This window comes from Gymnoscopelus microlampas (assembly GCF_963454915.1).
Source record: "Gymnoscopelus microlampas genome assembly, chromosome: 8".
Taxonomy (NCBI): domain Eukaryota; kingdom Metazoa; phylum Chordata; class Actinopteri; order Myctophiformes; family Myctophidae; genus Gymnoscopelus; species Gymnoscopelus microlampas.
Window position 1 is genome coordinate 51,059,938 of NC_139945.1, and position 17,773 is coordinate 51,077,710.

Below are 17,773 nucleotides of genomic sequence, written 5' to 3' on the forward strand. Positions count from 1 at the left end.
AGAGCCTAGGGTCTGCCTGACGTTTCTTCCAGTTACGAGGGAGTTTTCCGTTGCCACTGTCGCAAAATTGCTTGCTCAGAGTGCGATTGTCGGGTCTCTTCTCTACATGTAAAGTGTCTTGAGACAACTTGTTGTGATTTGACACTTTAATAAAATTGAATTGAATTGAATTGAATTGAGGTTAGTTACTGTTAGGGTATTGCTACTGTTAGGTTAGTTGCTGAGGTTATAGTTATGTATTTTAGACACTGTTAGGTTGTAGCTAGGTCTGCTGTTAGGTTATAGTTAGTTTAATTGAGATGCAGTTAGTTAGAGGAGAGACCTGTCACAGGTGTATCCTGTGTTTCGTTGTTGGAGAGTTGAGTGGGTGGGCAGTTTTCTTTGTTTTTATGTGAAGAGCAGAGAAGAGAAAACAGATTGTTTATGGATTTGCCAAAAAGCTATATTAATTTAACGAAAGACTTGGAGCCTTCCTTTTTAGATGCAACAGTATTTTCCTGTGAGCAAGACTGCTGTAAATTTATATCTCAGCTGGAGGAGAGAAAATTACAACGAGGACACAGAGAGGAAACACTAAATGTTGCCTCTGAGACTCTCTTTTTTCCATCTCTACTAAGAACTGACTGTGTCTGACTGCAGTCAGATTTATGATGCTGTCTCACAACAGCTGTCTCTACAGCATCCTTTCACTTCTGTGTGTATGCGTGCAGGAATGTACTGTAATGGTGGGTGGGTTTCATCAGAAGGAGCAGTCATGACAATGACATTATTATAGGAAAACTATTTTAACAGCAGCTACCCCTCTGTGTCACGGTTATGTGACAAACATACACATTATCGTTATATTAAAATTGGCTTGTGGGTGGACGGTCGGCGCCACAAACGTAACATCCAGATTTGATTAGCCAACAAATGTCACAAAGAATTCCACGAATGATACAAGTGACATCCGAAACGGCCTGAAAATATAGATGTGAAGACCGCATAGCGGCCTGAATATCTATGTTGATGATGTTGAGTTGGCACTAAAAGTAACACATACCGTATATGACATAAATAATTAGAAGAACATAAAGCGCAACCCCCCAGCCATCAGTACAGTTCTCCAGGGTGGGAGTGTGGTAGCAGAGGATGGGGAACGTGATATCCCCACGGCATCTATCTGAACTCCTTGACCCACACAGCCTGCACAGAGAGCAGGCAAGCCATGTGGTTCTGAACCAGGTCCGTCTGGGGTTGGGTTGACGCTGGTCAACGCCCCGAATGGTCCGCAGTGGCAACATGTCAGTGATGTACTGTAACTCTCAGTGGGCCATTCTCGCTGGTATTGACAGCCTGCTGTATCGTACGACAGCTCCTGATTCATCGCTCCTTTCCACTCAAGGTGCCCCAAATAGTCCATGGCTCTGTGGGGCAGGCCACTTTGGGATCAATAATAATAATGTATTGGTTAGCTAAAATCTAAAATGACACAGATGCGTTCCAGGATTGAATGGGTTTCAATCTTTTTTTTTTTTAGATTTGAGCTAAAAAGCATTATTTTACACTTTGGGCTATTCAAAAATAGCAGATATACAAGCTCATAGCGCGGCATCGAGTGCCGCGCTACGAGCTTGTAGATCTGCTATTTTTGAAAAATCATGAAAATGTGTGCAAATCTTTGAATATATATATATTTTTAAAGCGAACATTTTTCACTCTATTCTTTGCTTCTGGGGGGTCCCTGGAACAAAATATTTTGATGGGGGTCCACGGCCAAATACATATCATTTTGGGGGTCCTTGACATGAAAAAGATTGAGCACCACTGATATAGAAACATACGTTTTTGAGAATACTGTTGAGATTTAGGAGACATGTAGAATCGGCTTCAGGTCTCAATGGGTTAAGGCATTGGTTCTCAAAGTGGGGTCCGAGGACCCCCAGGGGTACTTGAGGGGGTTCCAGGGGGTCCCCAGCTAAATGATAAGTTAAATTAACATTGATTTTACGATATGAATTGGGGTCCCAGAGACATACATGCCATTAAATGGGGGTCCGTAGCCTAATGCATGTCAAACTGGGGGTCCTTTAAATTAAAATGGTTGAAATCACTGCTAAATAGCCGTAAAAACCTTCTATTATGGGGGTCCCTGGCATATCTTTTCAAATGGGGGTCCGCGATCTAATAAGTGTCTATTTGGGGGTCCTGGGCACGAAAAAGTTTGAGAACCACTGGGTTAAGGTGTGGTGAAGGGTGTAGCGTAGCCTGTATAGGAAGGGAAGAGAGATGCTCTTTTAACCAGTACGTGAAATACACCACCCAACAAAAACCACCATCTACAGCAGCTCCATCCCACAGAAAGAAGTGCGAGCAACAAGCTGTCTCTGTGCTCAACTGGTATAATTGTCATTTATGCGTGCGGACACACGCCCCTTGGTGTGTTTGTTCATACGAGCGTCATATTATGCATGCGTTCAAGAGGAGCGCTTTTTAGAAAGCTTTTGAATATCAGGACATGTAAACAGGCACTATAGCAGGAGATGAATTAACGGCCTGCTTATTAGGAGCAGCACTCAGGCTGAGATGGACAATATAAGCTATCTGTGGTTGTGTGTGTGTGTGTGTGTGTGTGTGTGTGTGTGTGTGTGTGTGTGTGTGTGTGTGAGCGTGCGTGTGATGAAGGACTCCTGTCTATTTACTTATGTGGGTCACTTTGACCTTATGTGTATTGTATCACTTAATTGATTATTGTGTTCAGCCTAGAGAGAGGGACTGGCAGCTAATCAGGTGCACCGATTTATGTGCGCGGCCATGGGGGGCTCAACTCACTGATAAAATGAATATCAAATATATAAATACTGAATCGAGCAACTTAAAAACTGTCTAGGGGGCTCACAAAGGCATGAGTAAATGATAAAATGACCAAAAGTTTTTTTGAAAGTGAAATATCCCTTTAAAGGCACGTTGACGGCTCTCTCACGGGAACGCATTTGCAACTTCAGAGCTGCGCCCTGTTATAGTAATGGTAATGGTACTGTAAGTTTGAGCCCCGACATCTGAGATCGATGTGGGGGCTGATCATATCGGGTGAGGGCTTAAGCCCCGAGGCCCCCGCGGTATCGGCGTCTATGCAGCTAATTACAGGGCTGTGTGTTCAATTTAGTGAAGCCCAGGTGAGTAGATTAGTGGGGCTTTATTTTGTTTGCGCAGTATGTTTGCAGCAGTCGATGTGTGAAGAGCTATTTTCTGTGTGACATTATTCCTTGTTTTGATCGTGGTTTTGGGACTGTAAACTTATACCACCTTAGATACTTTACCTTTTATTATTTGCAATTTGGGACTGTGTTTGAACAGTAGCCTTTTCTGTAAACCAGTTTTATAATAAACACCCTCAAAGAGAAGAAGCCTCTTTGTGCTTTTACCAATGCACCACAGTGGTCACAACTTCTAAACCAGCTAAACTAACTATCCTACACTTGTTGGCAAATTATATCCTTATATGGCAACTGATATCCTTTTTAAGCCTTAGTTATTATGAGCAAATGACTTATATCCTTATATGGCAATGTATATCCTTTTTTAGCCCTAGTGATTAAAGAGCCAATGTGTGCGTTTTCACTATTACTGTTTTTTCAAGTCCCAGTTACTAAGAGCAAATGTGTGTATGCCGAAGCCGAAGGCATGGTGGAGAGTATGTTTTCGTTTGATTTTCGTTGGTTCCACCAAGCTAACATTGGTCAAGCTTCACGTGACACTTGACAATATGTTGAAAGGGTGTGCTTTGATTGGCTAGCGAGACGCATGACGAAATACATACCTATAAATAGGTGAGTCACTTCGAAACATTGCGGTGCATGTTTCGAAGTGACATCAGTGCCATCAGCCAAGCTAACATTTAGTCAGGAGATATTAGCAGAAAAAGTTCCAATCTTGGAACTTACCAAAAGTCCTGCTGCTGGCGGAGACTTGTGCTCAGGAACAGTCAGGAACAGCACTTTCCAGTACAAACTGAGATTACAGCTGAGATCACACAATGCAACTAACTCTCATTACGCAAACTGAAGAAGCAGGAAATATCGCTTGAAACCCCCACGAAGAAGCAAAGGCGCAATGCAATCAAGCAAACCGAGACAAAGACCACTTGAAACCCTAAATGACAAAAAACAAAGACGAGCCACAAATGCTGACAACATGACACAGCAAAGATTGCTACATTCTCTGGAAGAAAAAGTACAAGAGTCTGTAAAGAACATCGAAAGGAAAAGAAGGCACTGGTCACAGTATTCAATAGATGAAAGACAACATCAACGAGCAGATTACACCAATAAGAAGAGATGCTACAGATCACCTAAAGAACAAGAAGACGTTCAAGCTGATGAAGCTGGTGCCGCATTCTTAAAGAAGATGTCAGAAAGTGGACCCAATTATGTCTGTTTCTCCTGTGAACGAATGCTCTACGAATGAAAGGTTGGTAAGTCAACGTATTGCCTTCATGAAACTTGTTGGCTTGCCAAGAGGCGGACAAAAGGCAATCCACGGTAATGCAGTCAATGTGCCATCTGACGTACACACTATCATCAAAGTTCCAATCTTGGAATAAATTCCAATATTTGCTGGCGGAGACTTGTGCTCCGAGGAGCACATTTTCTAGTTAACTTATGAAATCATTATAGCCTTGCTGGTATTATGTCCTTAGAAATACAGTCACTGTGATAGACATGATCTATTTGCATAGCAAAACTGTGTGTGCTACTGTATCTCTCAGTTCCCAGCCGATGCATTGAGACAGTATGCTCAGACTGTTATCTGTAGGGAGGATGTGCTGCATTCCATAGGTGGCATAGGAGGCACTCGGTCCGTGGATCCAAGGTCGTCATTCAAACCCGTAAATCAGCCAGAGACCACTTGCCTACCCTGATGAAGAAACCATGGTGGACCGACAGCGACTTCTTTTGATAACTTTTAGTATAACATGTATAGGATATTATAAATAGGCTCCAGGGACAGATAGCGGGGCTCAGACCTGATGAACTGACCTCGAAGTAACTTGTTGCTGTTAAGGACAGTTGATTGGGAGCCCAGAGATCTCTGTTAAGTACATTTCTATATTCAATCTGTAATTATTTTAACTTACTGCTTAATTATTAAATACACTTAATTTTAAGTCCTGTCTGCTCTTAATTTCACCAATTCAACGGACGCGCGGAGACGGGTGATCTGAAGGGTTACAAATTATTACATCGCACAATTTGTCTGTTGTTTTAGCCCAGACTCTCAACACACTACAGTGTGTGTGCTCGAATCGACCTTTGCTGCGTGCCACTCCCCATCTCTCTCTCCCCATTTCCTGTCAGTCTACTGCACTGCATGCTATCAAATAAAGGCAGAAAAAGCCCAATTTTTTTTTTTTTAAGAATGTCTTCACTTTACCCAATTTAGACATATACTGGCTTTCAGAGAAACACTATCATTTGTACAGTTGCTTTTATCTTCTTTTACCATTTGATCTCCTGTCTATTAACAGAAGCCATTCTTTGTCGGTGGAACTGATGGTGCAATACCTCTCCTGAGAAACAGAAGGACAGTAAATGAAGACAAACCTTTGTTAACCCATTAAAACCAGGAACGCATCTGTCATTTTAGATTTCTTTGTCTATTCAAAAATAGTAGATATACAAGCTCATAGCGTGGCACCAAGTGCCTATGAGCTTGTAGATCTGCTAATCTTAAAAAATCATTTTTGCAAGTCTTTGAATATATATATTTTTAAAGCGAACATTTATAACTCAAATCTTTGCTTCTGGAGGTCCCTGGCTAGAACAAAATATTTTTTTACAAATGTTCGCTTTAAAAAATAGTTATTCAAAGATTCTCGCACATTTTCACGATTCTTTAAAAAAATTGCAGATCTACAAGCTTGTGCCGCGGCACTCAGTGCCACGTTATGAGCTTGTAGATCTGCTATTTTTTTTGTGAAAATGTGTGCAAATCTTTGAATATATATATTTTTTAATATTTACATTCAAAGATTTGCACAAATGTTCATGATTTTTCAAAAGCTATGAGCTTGTATATCTGCTATTTTTTCATTGCCAAAGCATAAAATAAAGGTTATGACTAAAATCGAAAATGACACAGATGCGTGAATGGGTTTAAGGTGTGGTGAAGGGTGTACACTGTACAGGAAGGGAAGCGAGATGCTCTTTTAACCAGCACATGAAAAACACCACCCAACAAAAACCACCATCTACAGTCAGCTCCAGCCCCGTAGATGTGTGAGCAACACGCTGTCTCTGTGCTGAACTGGTACTAATTATCGTGTATGCGTGCGGACACACATCCCTTGGTGTGTTTGTTCATACAAGTGTCATATTATGCATGCATTCAAGAGGAGCGCTATTTAGAAAAAAAGATTAGCTTTTGAATATCAGGACATCTAAACAGGCACTATAGCAGGAGATAAATTAAGCTTATTAGGAGCAGCACTCAGGCTGATATGAACAATATAAGCTGTGTGAGTGTGTGTAACAACGCTGTTTGTTAAAGATTATGCTTTTTGTTTCCTGGTTAACATGAGGTACGGTACTCAAGGAACGGTAACAAAAAACGGAAACAAGTTTGTAGCTTTCATCTCTGAATGCTACAGTTGTTTTTTTTAAATCCGGAGTGAGCTGGGGAGGCTTTGAGAATGATTATGTTTGCAGTTATTCTGAGAGATATTGTCATATGGGCTTGTTACATTTTGACAGCTTTGTTTATTCCATGAGATAGCATAAGCATGCTTTTTTATAACAAATGATAACAGATGTTCAAAAACAATAAAGGGGGGGGCATACACAAAAACAACGATATTGTTCAAAGTCTGTATTGTTAAAAAATACTAGAATCCTCCATCCATATGTCATAAGTTCTATACACATAGTTGACACTACATGAATTTATGCAGAACAGTCCATCCTAACTATGCTTTATACTGCATCTATAACGTTAAATCTAGTTCACATGAGCATGCAACTTTTATTGACATGAGCTAGTAACTGAAGTTGGTAGGCAAGCCGCTCGCCACTAAGTCCCAGCCATCCAAATGTACTGCTGTACTGCATATTACTCTTGTAATATCAACCATTAAAGAGCAGTCATTGAATGAAGGGTCCATTTCACATCTGGTGAGTTGTTAGCCGATCTACATGCTCACAATGCGTCACGTTTCGACGCATTGTGAGCTTGTGATCTGCTATTTTCACCGAATGTTCGCCTATTTTCAGGGAATGTTAGACTATTATGACATGCCCAGAATGGGGGAGCTAGGGTTCATGAGGATAAGGGCATACAAAACATGTCTACAAGATACCAATATGTCTGTAACAACATAATCTGACTACCACTTGACTTAAGAGGTGGGTGAGATTACCCTTATGTTAATAGCCATCATGGCTAATGTGGTGTAACCACCTGTTTGACACATTCCACCTGACGGCTGTAATATCGGTCCATGACAGTCGACAGACAGACATTGTCCACTTGAGAAGAACGCCTGAGGTTAGGTTTCAGTCCAACCCTTAATGACAAGTTCTATCAAGCTCCTTTTGCAAATCAAAAAGTATGAACAGATCAACGCAGCAATTCCAGTTTTCAGAGTGAAATATAAATGTTGTCTTTGCAAATGAACACTTCTTTGTATTCAAGCCAGAGCCTCTGTATTTACTGGCACTGAGGACGTCTTTGTATCACCGGAGGGACAGGAGATGAGTCGGTCCTCACCACAGAGGTGGAAAGGACAGCAGTTCCAGGCACCACATTAAATGACTCCAACTGGATTCATTGTTTTCATGGTAGCTAGTAGCTACGTTTTAAGATGTAGTTTAGCATTCTAAGCTGACACACTGCACACACACTGAACACCCCCCTGCTCATTCGACATCCACTTAAGAATGATTTTTAAGAGTTTTGTTTGTTTGTTTCTTAATCCCTGTCTAGTCAGGTGAATTTGAGAGTTGGTGCTTCTTTGTATACCTAATTGGGAGCCTATAAATTATACATGCATAACAGATTGTCAACCAGATTTGGTCGTGTCTTGCATTGTTTAAGAACATATTGAGTCTGACTCAATTCCTTGCACCCAAACTCAGATTTGCAGGGCTGTTATTCGAGCCTTAGGGGTCTAAAAGGGAGCAATCTCCGTAATCAATTAAATGATGAAGACAATGAAGAGGAAATGAGACGAGGGGAGGGGACGAGGAGGAATTATGTGTGTGCTGAGGCTAGATGATACAAATTGCATTTGTTGAACTGAATTAAAGCCCCCCCTCCAGATAATTTAACTTCCTGTACGTACACCCCCCCTCCCCCAATTCTCCGACCAAACCGCATACAGGGTTGTGGTGTGAAATCGTATGTCCCGCCCCTGCAAGGTTATATGGCAACCAGGCGGACTGGCTGCCGATGATGATCCTGGTGGTCATTACAAGGTGGGAGTGTCTGCGGAGTTGATGGGATGTCCTCAAAAACAATAGGCTCTATATGCACAGCAGCCATATTGGGAAGAAATTGGGCTTCTTCTTACGTCCTTCACAGGTGTTACCAATGATACTAATGAAGGCTCTGTTCCATTCTGGTCAGGGTGCTGATATTGTGCATGTTGGCTCACTAGAAACACTCCATTTTGGTTCCCAAATGGCCCCTTATGGTGGGTGTGTAACTCTGAGTGTACAAATGGAACCAAATGGACCCGTAAGGGTCCATTTGGTTCCATTTGTACACTCTCAGAGTTATGGGGGTCCTTGAAAATAAGACAACCACTATGCCACACTAAATGGAACAGAGCCTTAATTAGTATCATTGGTAACACCTGTGAAGGAAATAAGGCAGGGGCCCAATTCATTCCCAATATGGCTGCTGTGCATAGAGCCTATTTCAGGACGAGGAGCTTAACATTTTTTACTTCACACTCAAAATGCACTTATTTGTCATCTATGGTCCACGGTGCCTCAGGAATCTATGTACAGCCAAACGGGTTGGCATAAGAAAACATCAAACAGGTGAAAAATGGAGAGAGGGAGACCTTTGTTAGGCCCCCCCGCGGGGGAAATTCAGTTTCAGCTTCACCCAGCCGATGGCTGCTCCGATGGTCACGATGAGCGCTCAGGGGAGATCCTTTAGGAGTTCAGTGACTTGCACAGGGACACTTCGACACAAAGCCGGGGGGCCGGAGCGCGAACCGGGGTCCTTTCCCTTTTCCAGACGGCCTCTCTACCCATTCAGCTAAGAAAATAATGGAGGGGATCTTTATGGCAATGTCATGCAACAATTTGCTTGGATTTATCTACACAGCGATAGTTTTCAGTAAAAGCCTCATCCTCCTGGAATCCTCAGTCACTAATCTAATTGCTCCAATCTGCCACCTCGGCCGCCCTTCCGTCCCGCCCTCCCAACTCCATTCCCGCTTCCTGGGTCTCGCCCATGAGTTCAAGTCCCCTCTCTACCTCTCACTAGTGGTCCTATACCGAAGGTCCCATGGTGTTCAGAGGATGCTGACCCTCTCCGTGAGGCCCTGCATGTCCGCATCCTCGCCGTCCTCTTCGTCGGAGGCCGGAGCGGGTGGCGGCGGCACCAGATGGGGAGGGTACGGCAGCGTGTGGTCGCGGGCAAACAGCTGCCACCGGCTGTCGTCGCTCTCGTGGGTGATGTAACGCTCGCCCAGTTTAGTCTCCAGCTCCCTCAGGTCCAGCCATGCCTGGTAGTCCTGGCAAATGAGAGCAGTGATGAGAAGCCGAAGCCATGGACAGAGAGGGGTGGGTTTCATTCAGCAGCTTTGAAATTAGATCAACGTCCAAGCTGTTTTCAATCACTTTACATCACCCAGTAATGGTTTTAGAGAGAGAGTGTGTGTGTGTGTGTGCGTGCGTGTGTGTGTGTGTGTGTGTGTGTGTGTGTGTGTGTACACCCTGCTTTACTTTACTTTGTGGGGTAACACATTCATGTCATTGTTCTGTACCCCCTTGAGGAGAAAATAGTAATTTTTATGGTTAAAAAGACTTTAACCTGAAGCCGATTCTACAAATGCCTTCTAAATTCTGTTTTCTGAAAAACCTATGTTTCTATATCAGTGGTGCTCAAACTTTTTCATGTCAAGGACCCCCAAAATTATATTTATTTGGCCGCGGACCCCCATCTCAAAATAAGTCGTTCCAGGGACCCCCCAGAAGCAAAGATTTGAGTTAAAAAAATGTTTGCTTTAAAAGAATATAAATATATTAATTTGCACACATTTTCTCGTTTTATCCAAAAATAGCAGATCTAGATCTGCTATTTTTGAATGGCCAAAGTGTAAAATAATGCTTTTTAGCTCAAATCAAAAAATGACACAGATGCGTCCCAGGTCTCAATAAGTTAAGGCAGGGGTTCCCAAAGTAGGGGTCGCGACCCCACTTGGGGTCGCGGGAGACTGACGTGGGGTCGCGAAATTATTTTGGGTCATTAAAAAAAAAAAAAATGTTTTTTTTTTTTTTTTTTTTTACTTTTTATTCAACAGAATGGATGAAATACCATCTAAAATGATCACAAATGGTACATTTTACCATTTTAACACATTACAAATGCGCACCGAACGTGCAAGTTTATGTGCATAAATGACCTCCAGGTTTAGGTGGGGTCGCGAGTCAATTTCCGCCTTATTTTGGGGTCGCGGGCTGAAAAGTTTGGGAACCCATGAGTTAAGGGATGAGAAAATGTACCTGCAGTGTTAGCATGTGGATGACAAATCTAACAATTGTTTTGAAAGTGAATGCAAGAATTGCTCCTCATTTGTATTCTGGATTTAGGCAAACTAATATACAGTAGAAGAAACTGATCCCCCAAATATCACTGCCTTTTTTAATATAGAATCCTATGGGGATCCGGCAGCACGGCGCTCAGAATGCAGCTGCTCTTTCGGGCACTCAGAAAATAAACTGTTTGTTAAATGTCACACGAGATTATCTGAAAACGTTTTTTTCAGATAAGCTTGTGAGACGTTAAGCTTTTTTTTATCATCTGAGTAATCATGACTCAGAAAACGCTGTGTTCCAAAACACCACCGGAGATGGAGACAGAGAAAGTGAAAGCACGTCCCTGCATGAATTCATTTCCTAATAAAATCAATCAATCGTTATTAAAAGGCTAAATATACCGCAATTAAAGTGAGCTGAGCTGTCCATTGCAATGTGTGTGGGCAGTTTTCTTTTTCTTTCTTTTTTTTTACCAGTAAGGGTTGGCAGTAACAGGGACTACTATACACATGGGGAGAATTGGCAAAAATGACTAAATCGGACCCTCCGTTGAGAACAAATGTATATGTGTCTGTTAGTGTGGATGCTTAATGTATGGTACCTGCAAATAAGCATGGCTGAGACTCTTGTCTACGCTGTAGCGTTTCCTCATCTTCACCTGTAGCAGGTTGTTGATCAGGTCAATTGCTGGAAACACGAAAGCATAAGGAACAGGAAATTATCAGTAAAATAACGTACAGCGACTCCTCCGCACAAAACTGCACACAAATATATAGCATCTGTCAATCAAAGGAGTAACTACCTAGACATGCATTCCCATAGTATAATCCCAATTATACTGTAGCAAACCATGCCAAAAGCCTATAAACTATATCAACATCCTAAACATCCTCTCATGGTTCAGTTAGAATGTGATATGAAGTTAGAAACAGGAAATCTAATTAGGACTGTCCGTAGTCACCTGTCAATGACAGGCAATCTTTTCTAATTATTTTTCTAATTAACTTAGTTGTTGGCTCAGTCGAGCTGCCAAGAAAATATCTGTACTGGCTGCCAGACAAGACATTTTTCGGGTTTATAAATGTTACAGCTGCAGTTTTTGCCTATAATGACATGCCCAAAATCGTGATCGATTATTAATTGATTATTTAATTGAATTATCCTCCTATAATTTGCCAATGCTCTGTAGTGGTAGGTAGGTAGCCGCTGTGGGATGGCCCCTCGAGATATGGGACGAACTGCTTCCCGGGTTGCCAGATCATGTGCGCATATCCCCCCACGGATGCGTCGACCGGGTATGGACTAGTCAATATATAATCCATTAAATCGATTAGTTCAATCGAGTGAATATGCATTCCTCCTCCACCCTTCCTGCATGCTCTCCGTCTGCGTGTAGAAGGAAAACAGCTCCTCTTCTACTCTGCCTACCATCAGGGGCGATCTGTTTCCATGGGTTGGGAGGGTACATGAAGGCTGCGTTGTGGATCTGGTCGTTGATGTCTTCGTCCTCGTTGAAAGGGAAGGTCCCGCTGAGGCTGACGTACATGATGACCCCCACCGACCACATGTCCAGCGAGCGGTTGTAGCCCTGGTTCAACAGCACCTCGGGGGCCAGGTAGGCCGGCGTCCCCACCACGGAGCGCCGGAAGGACTTCTCGCCGATGATGCGGGCGAAGCCGAAATCACACAGCTTCACCTGAGGACGAGGGGAAAGGAGAGGCAGAGAGGACTTGAGAGTGATGAGGAGAAAGAGAGGGTAATGCATAATGTGTGCTCCGTCGTATGACGGTTTCGCATGCTGGAAATAGCTGATCTACAAGCTCACTATGAGTCACAGGTGTGGCGCAATCGTGAGTTTGTAAATTGGCAGTTAAATATGGTCAGACAGACTAGAGACGTGTGTTTTGTGTACGTGACTGTCCTGCTGTTTTGGTGTGGGCTCGAATAAAGAAGATAAATATTCAAAGAGGAATCGTAGCCTGCTCATTCCCCATAGCGAACGTTGGCAGCGGCGTTTCTTCATTTTCAACTCAATTAACCAAAGGAATGAAGTTGTTTACTGCATGGGGCTTAATAATAGGGCATGATGCAACACGCATGTTGAGTAATGAGGCATTTTAGGATATAACCACTTTCAACCTGTTGTGCCTAATTTGTTCCAGTTTCTCAAAATGTCCAGAAAATGCCCAAAAATTGCCTCAATAGAAGATCTATTTGTACACCAAACCACCATGACAAAGTATGAAATAGGGCTTAAATGGGTATGTGATTAATGGACATTTATATTCCACTCAAATTGCTATGGATGTGAAGATACGTTTCATATGTATGAAAACACAGCATATGTTCAGCCCACATTACGAGAGCTTTTAGGCTTTGATTAGACAATATCACTGTAGGTTGGCAAGAAAGCTCAGTCATGCTAGAGATGAGAGACTGAAATTGTTTTATGAGAGAACATTATGTACTTGTATTTTTATTGTCTATTTGTTTTATTGTTGGTGGCATGCACCCGCGCAGATGCGTTCAGACACACACTCATACGTATCTGCAGTTCTGCACCAATGCACCAAGGGACCACAATGGAAATAAGCATTTGGACTTTATTGTCTCCGCCAGGCTGAAGGCGTGTATTCGCGGGTGCAGTACGTTAGTCCGACAGCGCATTCCTCCGACAGCGCAGCGCTCCGACATTTCCAATACTAAACCCGAACCAAACCCGCACCCTAACCCTAACCGCACGCGGATGCCACATAGTCGGAGAAAAGGTCTGTCGGATTAATGCATGCCTCCCGTATTCGCCCCTGTCCCTCCGTCTGTCCGTCCGTGTGTACAGTCTAATCTCCGGCACTGTTGGCCCGATCTACGTGAAACTGTGCACACACGTTCCCTAGAAGCAAAGGAAAAACCTCTCCCCCAAAATGTTCTGCCTTTTATAGCGCCACCAGGAGGCCGATTTTTGCAAAACACATTTTTTTATATTACTCCTACAGATTTTGTCCAATCATCACACAAATATGTACACATTATCTCTATAGTCATGATAGTAGTCGTGATCAAGATGGATCAGTCTGATTTGTCATATTCCATCCTGATTGGCTAAGATTGCCTTCCAAAGTTTGCAGGAGTGGCTCATTTTGAGCAAAATGCCTCAAATCACAAACGCAGCATCCGATTGCTGTGAAACCTTTTGCACACACATTCCCACTAGGCAGAGGAAGAAATGCCACCCTTTTCACATTGTCCTATTATAGCGCCACCAGACGTTTTTTGCTAAACTAAATTTTGTATTAATTTGGTCCAAATATCTGCTACTACTCGTATAGATTTTCAACACTCGCGCAAATCAACACATTCTGCAATAGATTCATACAATGCTGGCCCACCATAACCTACGTGGCCTGGCGGAGACCTGTGCTCCGAGGAGCACATTTTTCTAGTTGTTTATCCTTTTGATTAATGTGTATATTCATTTTATTGCATTTAGTAAGTTATACAGAACAGGAGCAGGAGGAGAATGAGCCACTGCAGCCTTAATTAGCCCACAGACACGGGGCATTTTAATGAAAATTGTACAAAAGGCTCAACTAGTAATTCAGAGGTCAGAGTGACCTCATATAATATAATAATACACTTGACTTTTAAAGCAATTTTGGAAAATGGGTTACAAATTGCTCCATCTACGCCTCCCTCTCAGCTTTCCTACTTACTATATTATTAAAATAAAAGAAAGTTCAAAGGGATTATGACTAACCACTCTCCTTCTTTAAAAACACAGCATGTGTTCTCCATCGTGTCTACTGGACTGCTATGCATTAGTATTTTATTTATGGTAATATTATTGACCACTCGTTTATGTCCTCGGCAAAAACACAGTTTGAGGAAAATGTCCATCACAAGCCCAAGGGTTGATGAGGGGTCATCTTTAAAATAAAACTCAGTTGAGGGGCATATTTCTGCTGGCAAGTGACTTTTTTGTAGGATATTATATTTTGTTTCATGTACATTCTCAATTTAACGCTGGGGGGAAAAAAAGTAGCTGAGATACTTTTTCTATGTAGCTGTAGCTTTACAAGCTACATTCCTCCAGGGGTAGAAATGTAGCTTAATCAAGCTACTGCCATGGTGAACTACTTGTAGTTTTACAAGCTACGCTTTCAAAGTAGCTTCCCCAACACTGCCCATGACTCACTCAACAATGAGGACCAGGTGTATTTAGTAGACCAGCGGATAGGGCAAGCTGGCCATTTGTAACCCAGCGTGCCAGGCGCATACATCCACACGGCGTAGTGTCATCAGTGGGTTGTACCTACTGTAGGGGGCGGAGTTGCACTCGGGGGAAAACACAGATTTCCCCCAGCTAGTATAGACGGAGGGATGTGGGGTTTTCAAACTCATATGCTGTAAAAGTATACTGATCTAAAAGCAGGCTTGCCAGATCACAGGCACAGAACCTTGTTGCCACTCTACAAGGAATGCTACATTAGCAAATTAAACAAGAGTCCGACTGGAATGTTGATCTGACTGGACAGAGGATCCAACACAATGGCCCGAGGTTATCGGATTTAATCACCTGGTAAGAGACACTATTACATGTTCTATAGATATGATCAATTAAACTTATCATAATATCAAAAAGCAAAAGCCATTCATTCATCAATGATGTTTATATAACACGTTTTAGTGAATTCATAGTACAGGAGACATCGACGCCATTACAGTTTGGAAACGCAACATGCAGCGATTTACACACAAAACGAGCCAAACCCTAGACTATCCTCGTTTAATAACCTACAGAAAACACAATTGTTAATCTGGCAATGAACACGGAGCTAAAGCAGTGTGTAAATCCTGCATGATATTAAATGACGCACGTCGCCAAATGATAATGGCGTCGGTACGTGCCGTTCAAAAAACAGTCTCTAAACTGTACTTCAAATTCACTATAAACATTATTGATGACTTAATGGCTGTTGGGTTTTGATATTATGGTAAGTTTAATTGATCATATCTTGTAATAGTGTCTCTACCAGGCGATTAAACACGGTGCATATGTAAACATGTTTTGTAACAAGGAGCGAGACGAGAGGTAACCAGAAGACTCGCACCAAAACACGCTCGCCCCCATTTTTCTCACCGACCAGCGGTTCTTGTATTCTTGTATTTGTTTTACGGTTTGAAATAAGTTCAGGGTTAGACATAGTTTTACTGAGGTTCCGTTTAGGAATAAGGTTATGTTTAGCAGTTTAGGCATAGTTTTACTGAGTTTAGGAATACCAGCTGAATACCGGTGGGTTTGCCCCGGGACGACTGTGTTTTGGGGCGAGTGTTTTGATATTCAAACGGAGCTGGAAAGAGGGAAACAGATCTCCGGTCTCAGTGGTGCTTGTGCTGAGACTTGACTAATGCAATAAGATATAAGGATAATCTGATAAACCACATGAACCCCAGTTTACGTATTCTGGGGGGAACATAAACCAAATATTGCCAATCTAGCTCACAGTTACAACGCGTCGCGTTCCGACGCGCTGTGAGCTCATAGATTGTCAATGTTTGGTATTTTTAGTCACATATATCTTAATAATAAGTCAACTTTTCCGAGGGCGAGTGGACGATTGTGTTCCAGCTGTCCGTCTGATGGATTTTTCTTGGCTGACAATGTCTCTATCGTCCATAAAATAGCTCTGAACGTGATCCAAACGATCGTGTATGATGTAACTCTATGAGGCAGATCGTTCTGTTTTCCACCGGGACAAAATCAAATGGGCGTTCCCGTCTATCTCCGCGTGTTGAACAGTGAAAATTGTCTTTCAATTATCCAGCTGCTGGCAAACTATGACCCTGCAGCTGCAATCAACCAGCACAATGGCTCAGTTAAATACGTCAGCCCCACCATGCAGAAATATATCGTCACAGCGAGTTCAGTTTCATTACGGCTGAAATAAACCAAGCACGATTTCTTTCAGTGATTATGCACGAGATCTGTCCAAGCTTTCTGGGGATTTGAGGAGACAGTTGACACGTCTGCAAAATTGCAAAGAAATGGCCCTGCTATTTCAAAATGTTGCGTCCACAAAATGATGTCCTCATATCTGTACCGTAGCAGCAAGGGACTCATACCTAGAGGACCAGCGGATAGGGCATAATCACTTCAATGTGCTGGTCTATGGAATGTATGCCAGTGAGCATGCTCCACCATCTGTGTCATTTTAGATTTTAGCTCTAACCCTTATTTTATACTTTGGCTATTCAAAAATAGCAGATATACAAGCTCATAGCGTGGCACAGAGTCCCGCGCTACAAGCTTGTAGATCTGCTTTTTTCTTTTTATCATGAAAGTTTTTGCAAATCTTTGAATATATATTTTTTAAAGCAAACATTTGTCAAATATTTTGTTCCAGGGACCTCCAGAAGCAAAGATTTGAGTTACAAGTGTTCGCTCTAAAAAATAAAATTCAAATAAATCTAAAATGACACAGATGCGTTCCCGGATTGAATCGGTTAAAGGCGCATACCACTTAATGGTAATTGCCTGCATTTATATAGCGCCTTTATCCAAGGCGCTCTACAATGATTGTGCATCATTACATTCACACATCCATTCACACACCGTTGGCGGAGGAAACCATGCAAGGCACCAACCTGCTCGTCGGGAGCAATTAGGGGTTCAGCGTCTTGCTCAAGGACACTTCGACACTAACTCTGGGGGAGCCCGGGATCGAACTGGGAACCTTCCAGTTACCAAGCTGCCGCGCTACCTCCTGAGCCACTGGTTCTAACGCGTGTCACGGGTTCGGTTCCCGAGCCCTACGGCCTTTGCTGTGCATCACTCCCTGTTTCCTGTCACACTTTACTGTACTATCTGAATAAAGGCAGAAAAGCCCCAAAAATACTGTAACCCATTCAATCTGTGTCGTTTTAGATTTTAACTATAACCATTATTTTATACTTTGGCTATTCAAAAATAGCAGATATGCAAACTCATAGCGCGGAACCGAGTGTCGCACTATGAGCTTGTAGATCTG

At 42.5% G+C, this 17,773-nt stretch overlaps 1 protein-coding gene across 2 annotated transcripts in view; it reads right to left on the minus strand.

Annotated features, from left to right (window-relative positions):
- Positions 1 to 8,746: 8,746 nt before the first annotated feature.
- Positions 8,747 to 17,773, minus strand: part of prkd2 (protein kinase D2) — a 70,398-nt gene continuing 61,371 nt past the window's right edge. For both annotated transcript variants that reach the window (XM_084063838.1, XM_084063837.1), the window contains 3 exons: positions 12,177 to 12,444; positions 11,350 to 11,435; positions 8,747 to 9,724 (listed from right to left, as the gene is read on the minus strand). In XM_084063838.1, the coding sequence (XP_083919964.1) occupies positions 9,503 to 9,724; positions 11,350 to 11,435; positions 12,177 to 12,444 (576 nt within the window). In that variant the 3' untranslated portion in view covers positions 8,747 to 9,502. The remainder of the gene's footprint in view (positions 9,725 to 11,349; positions 11,436 to 12,176; positions 12,445 to 17,773) is intronic.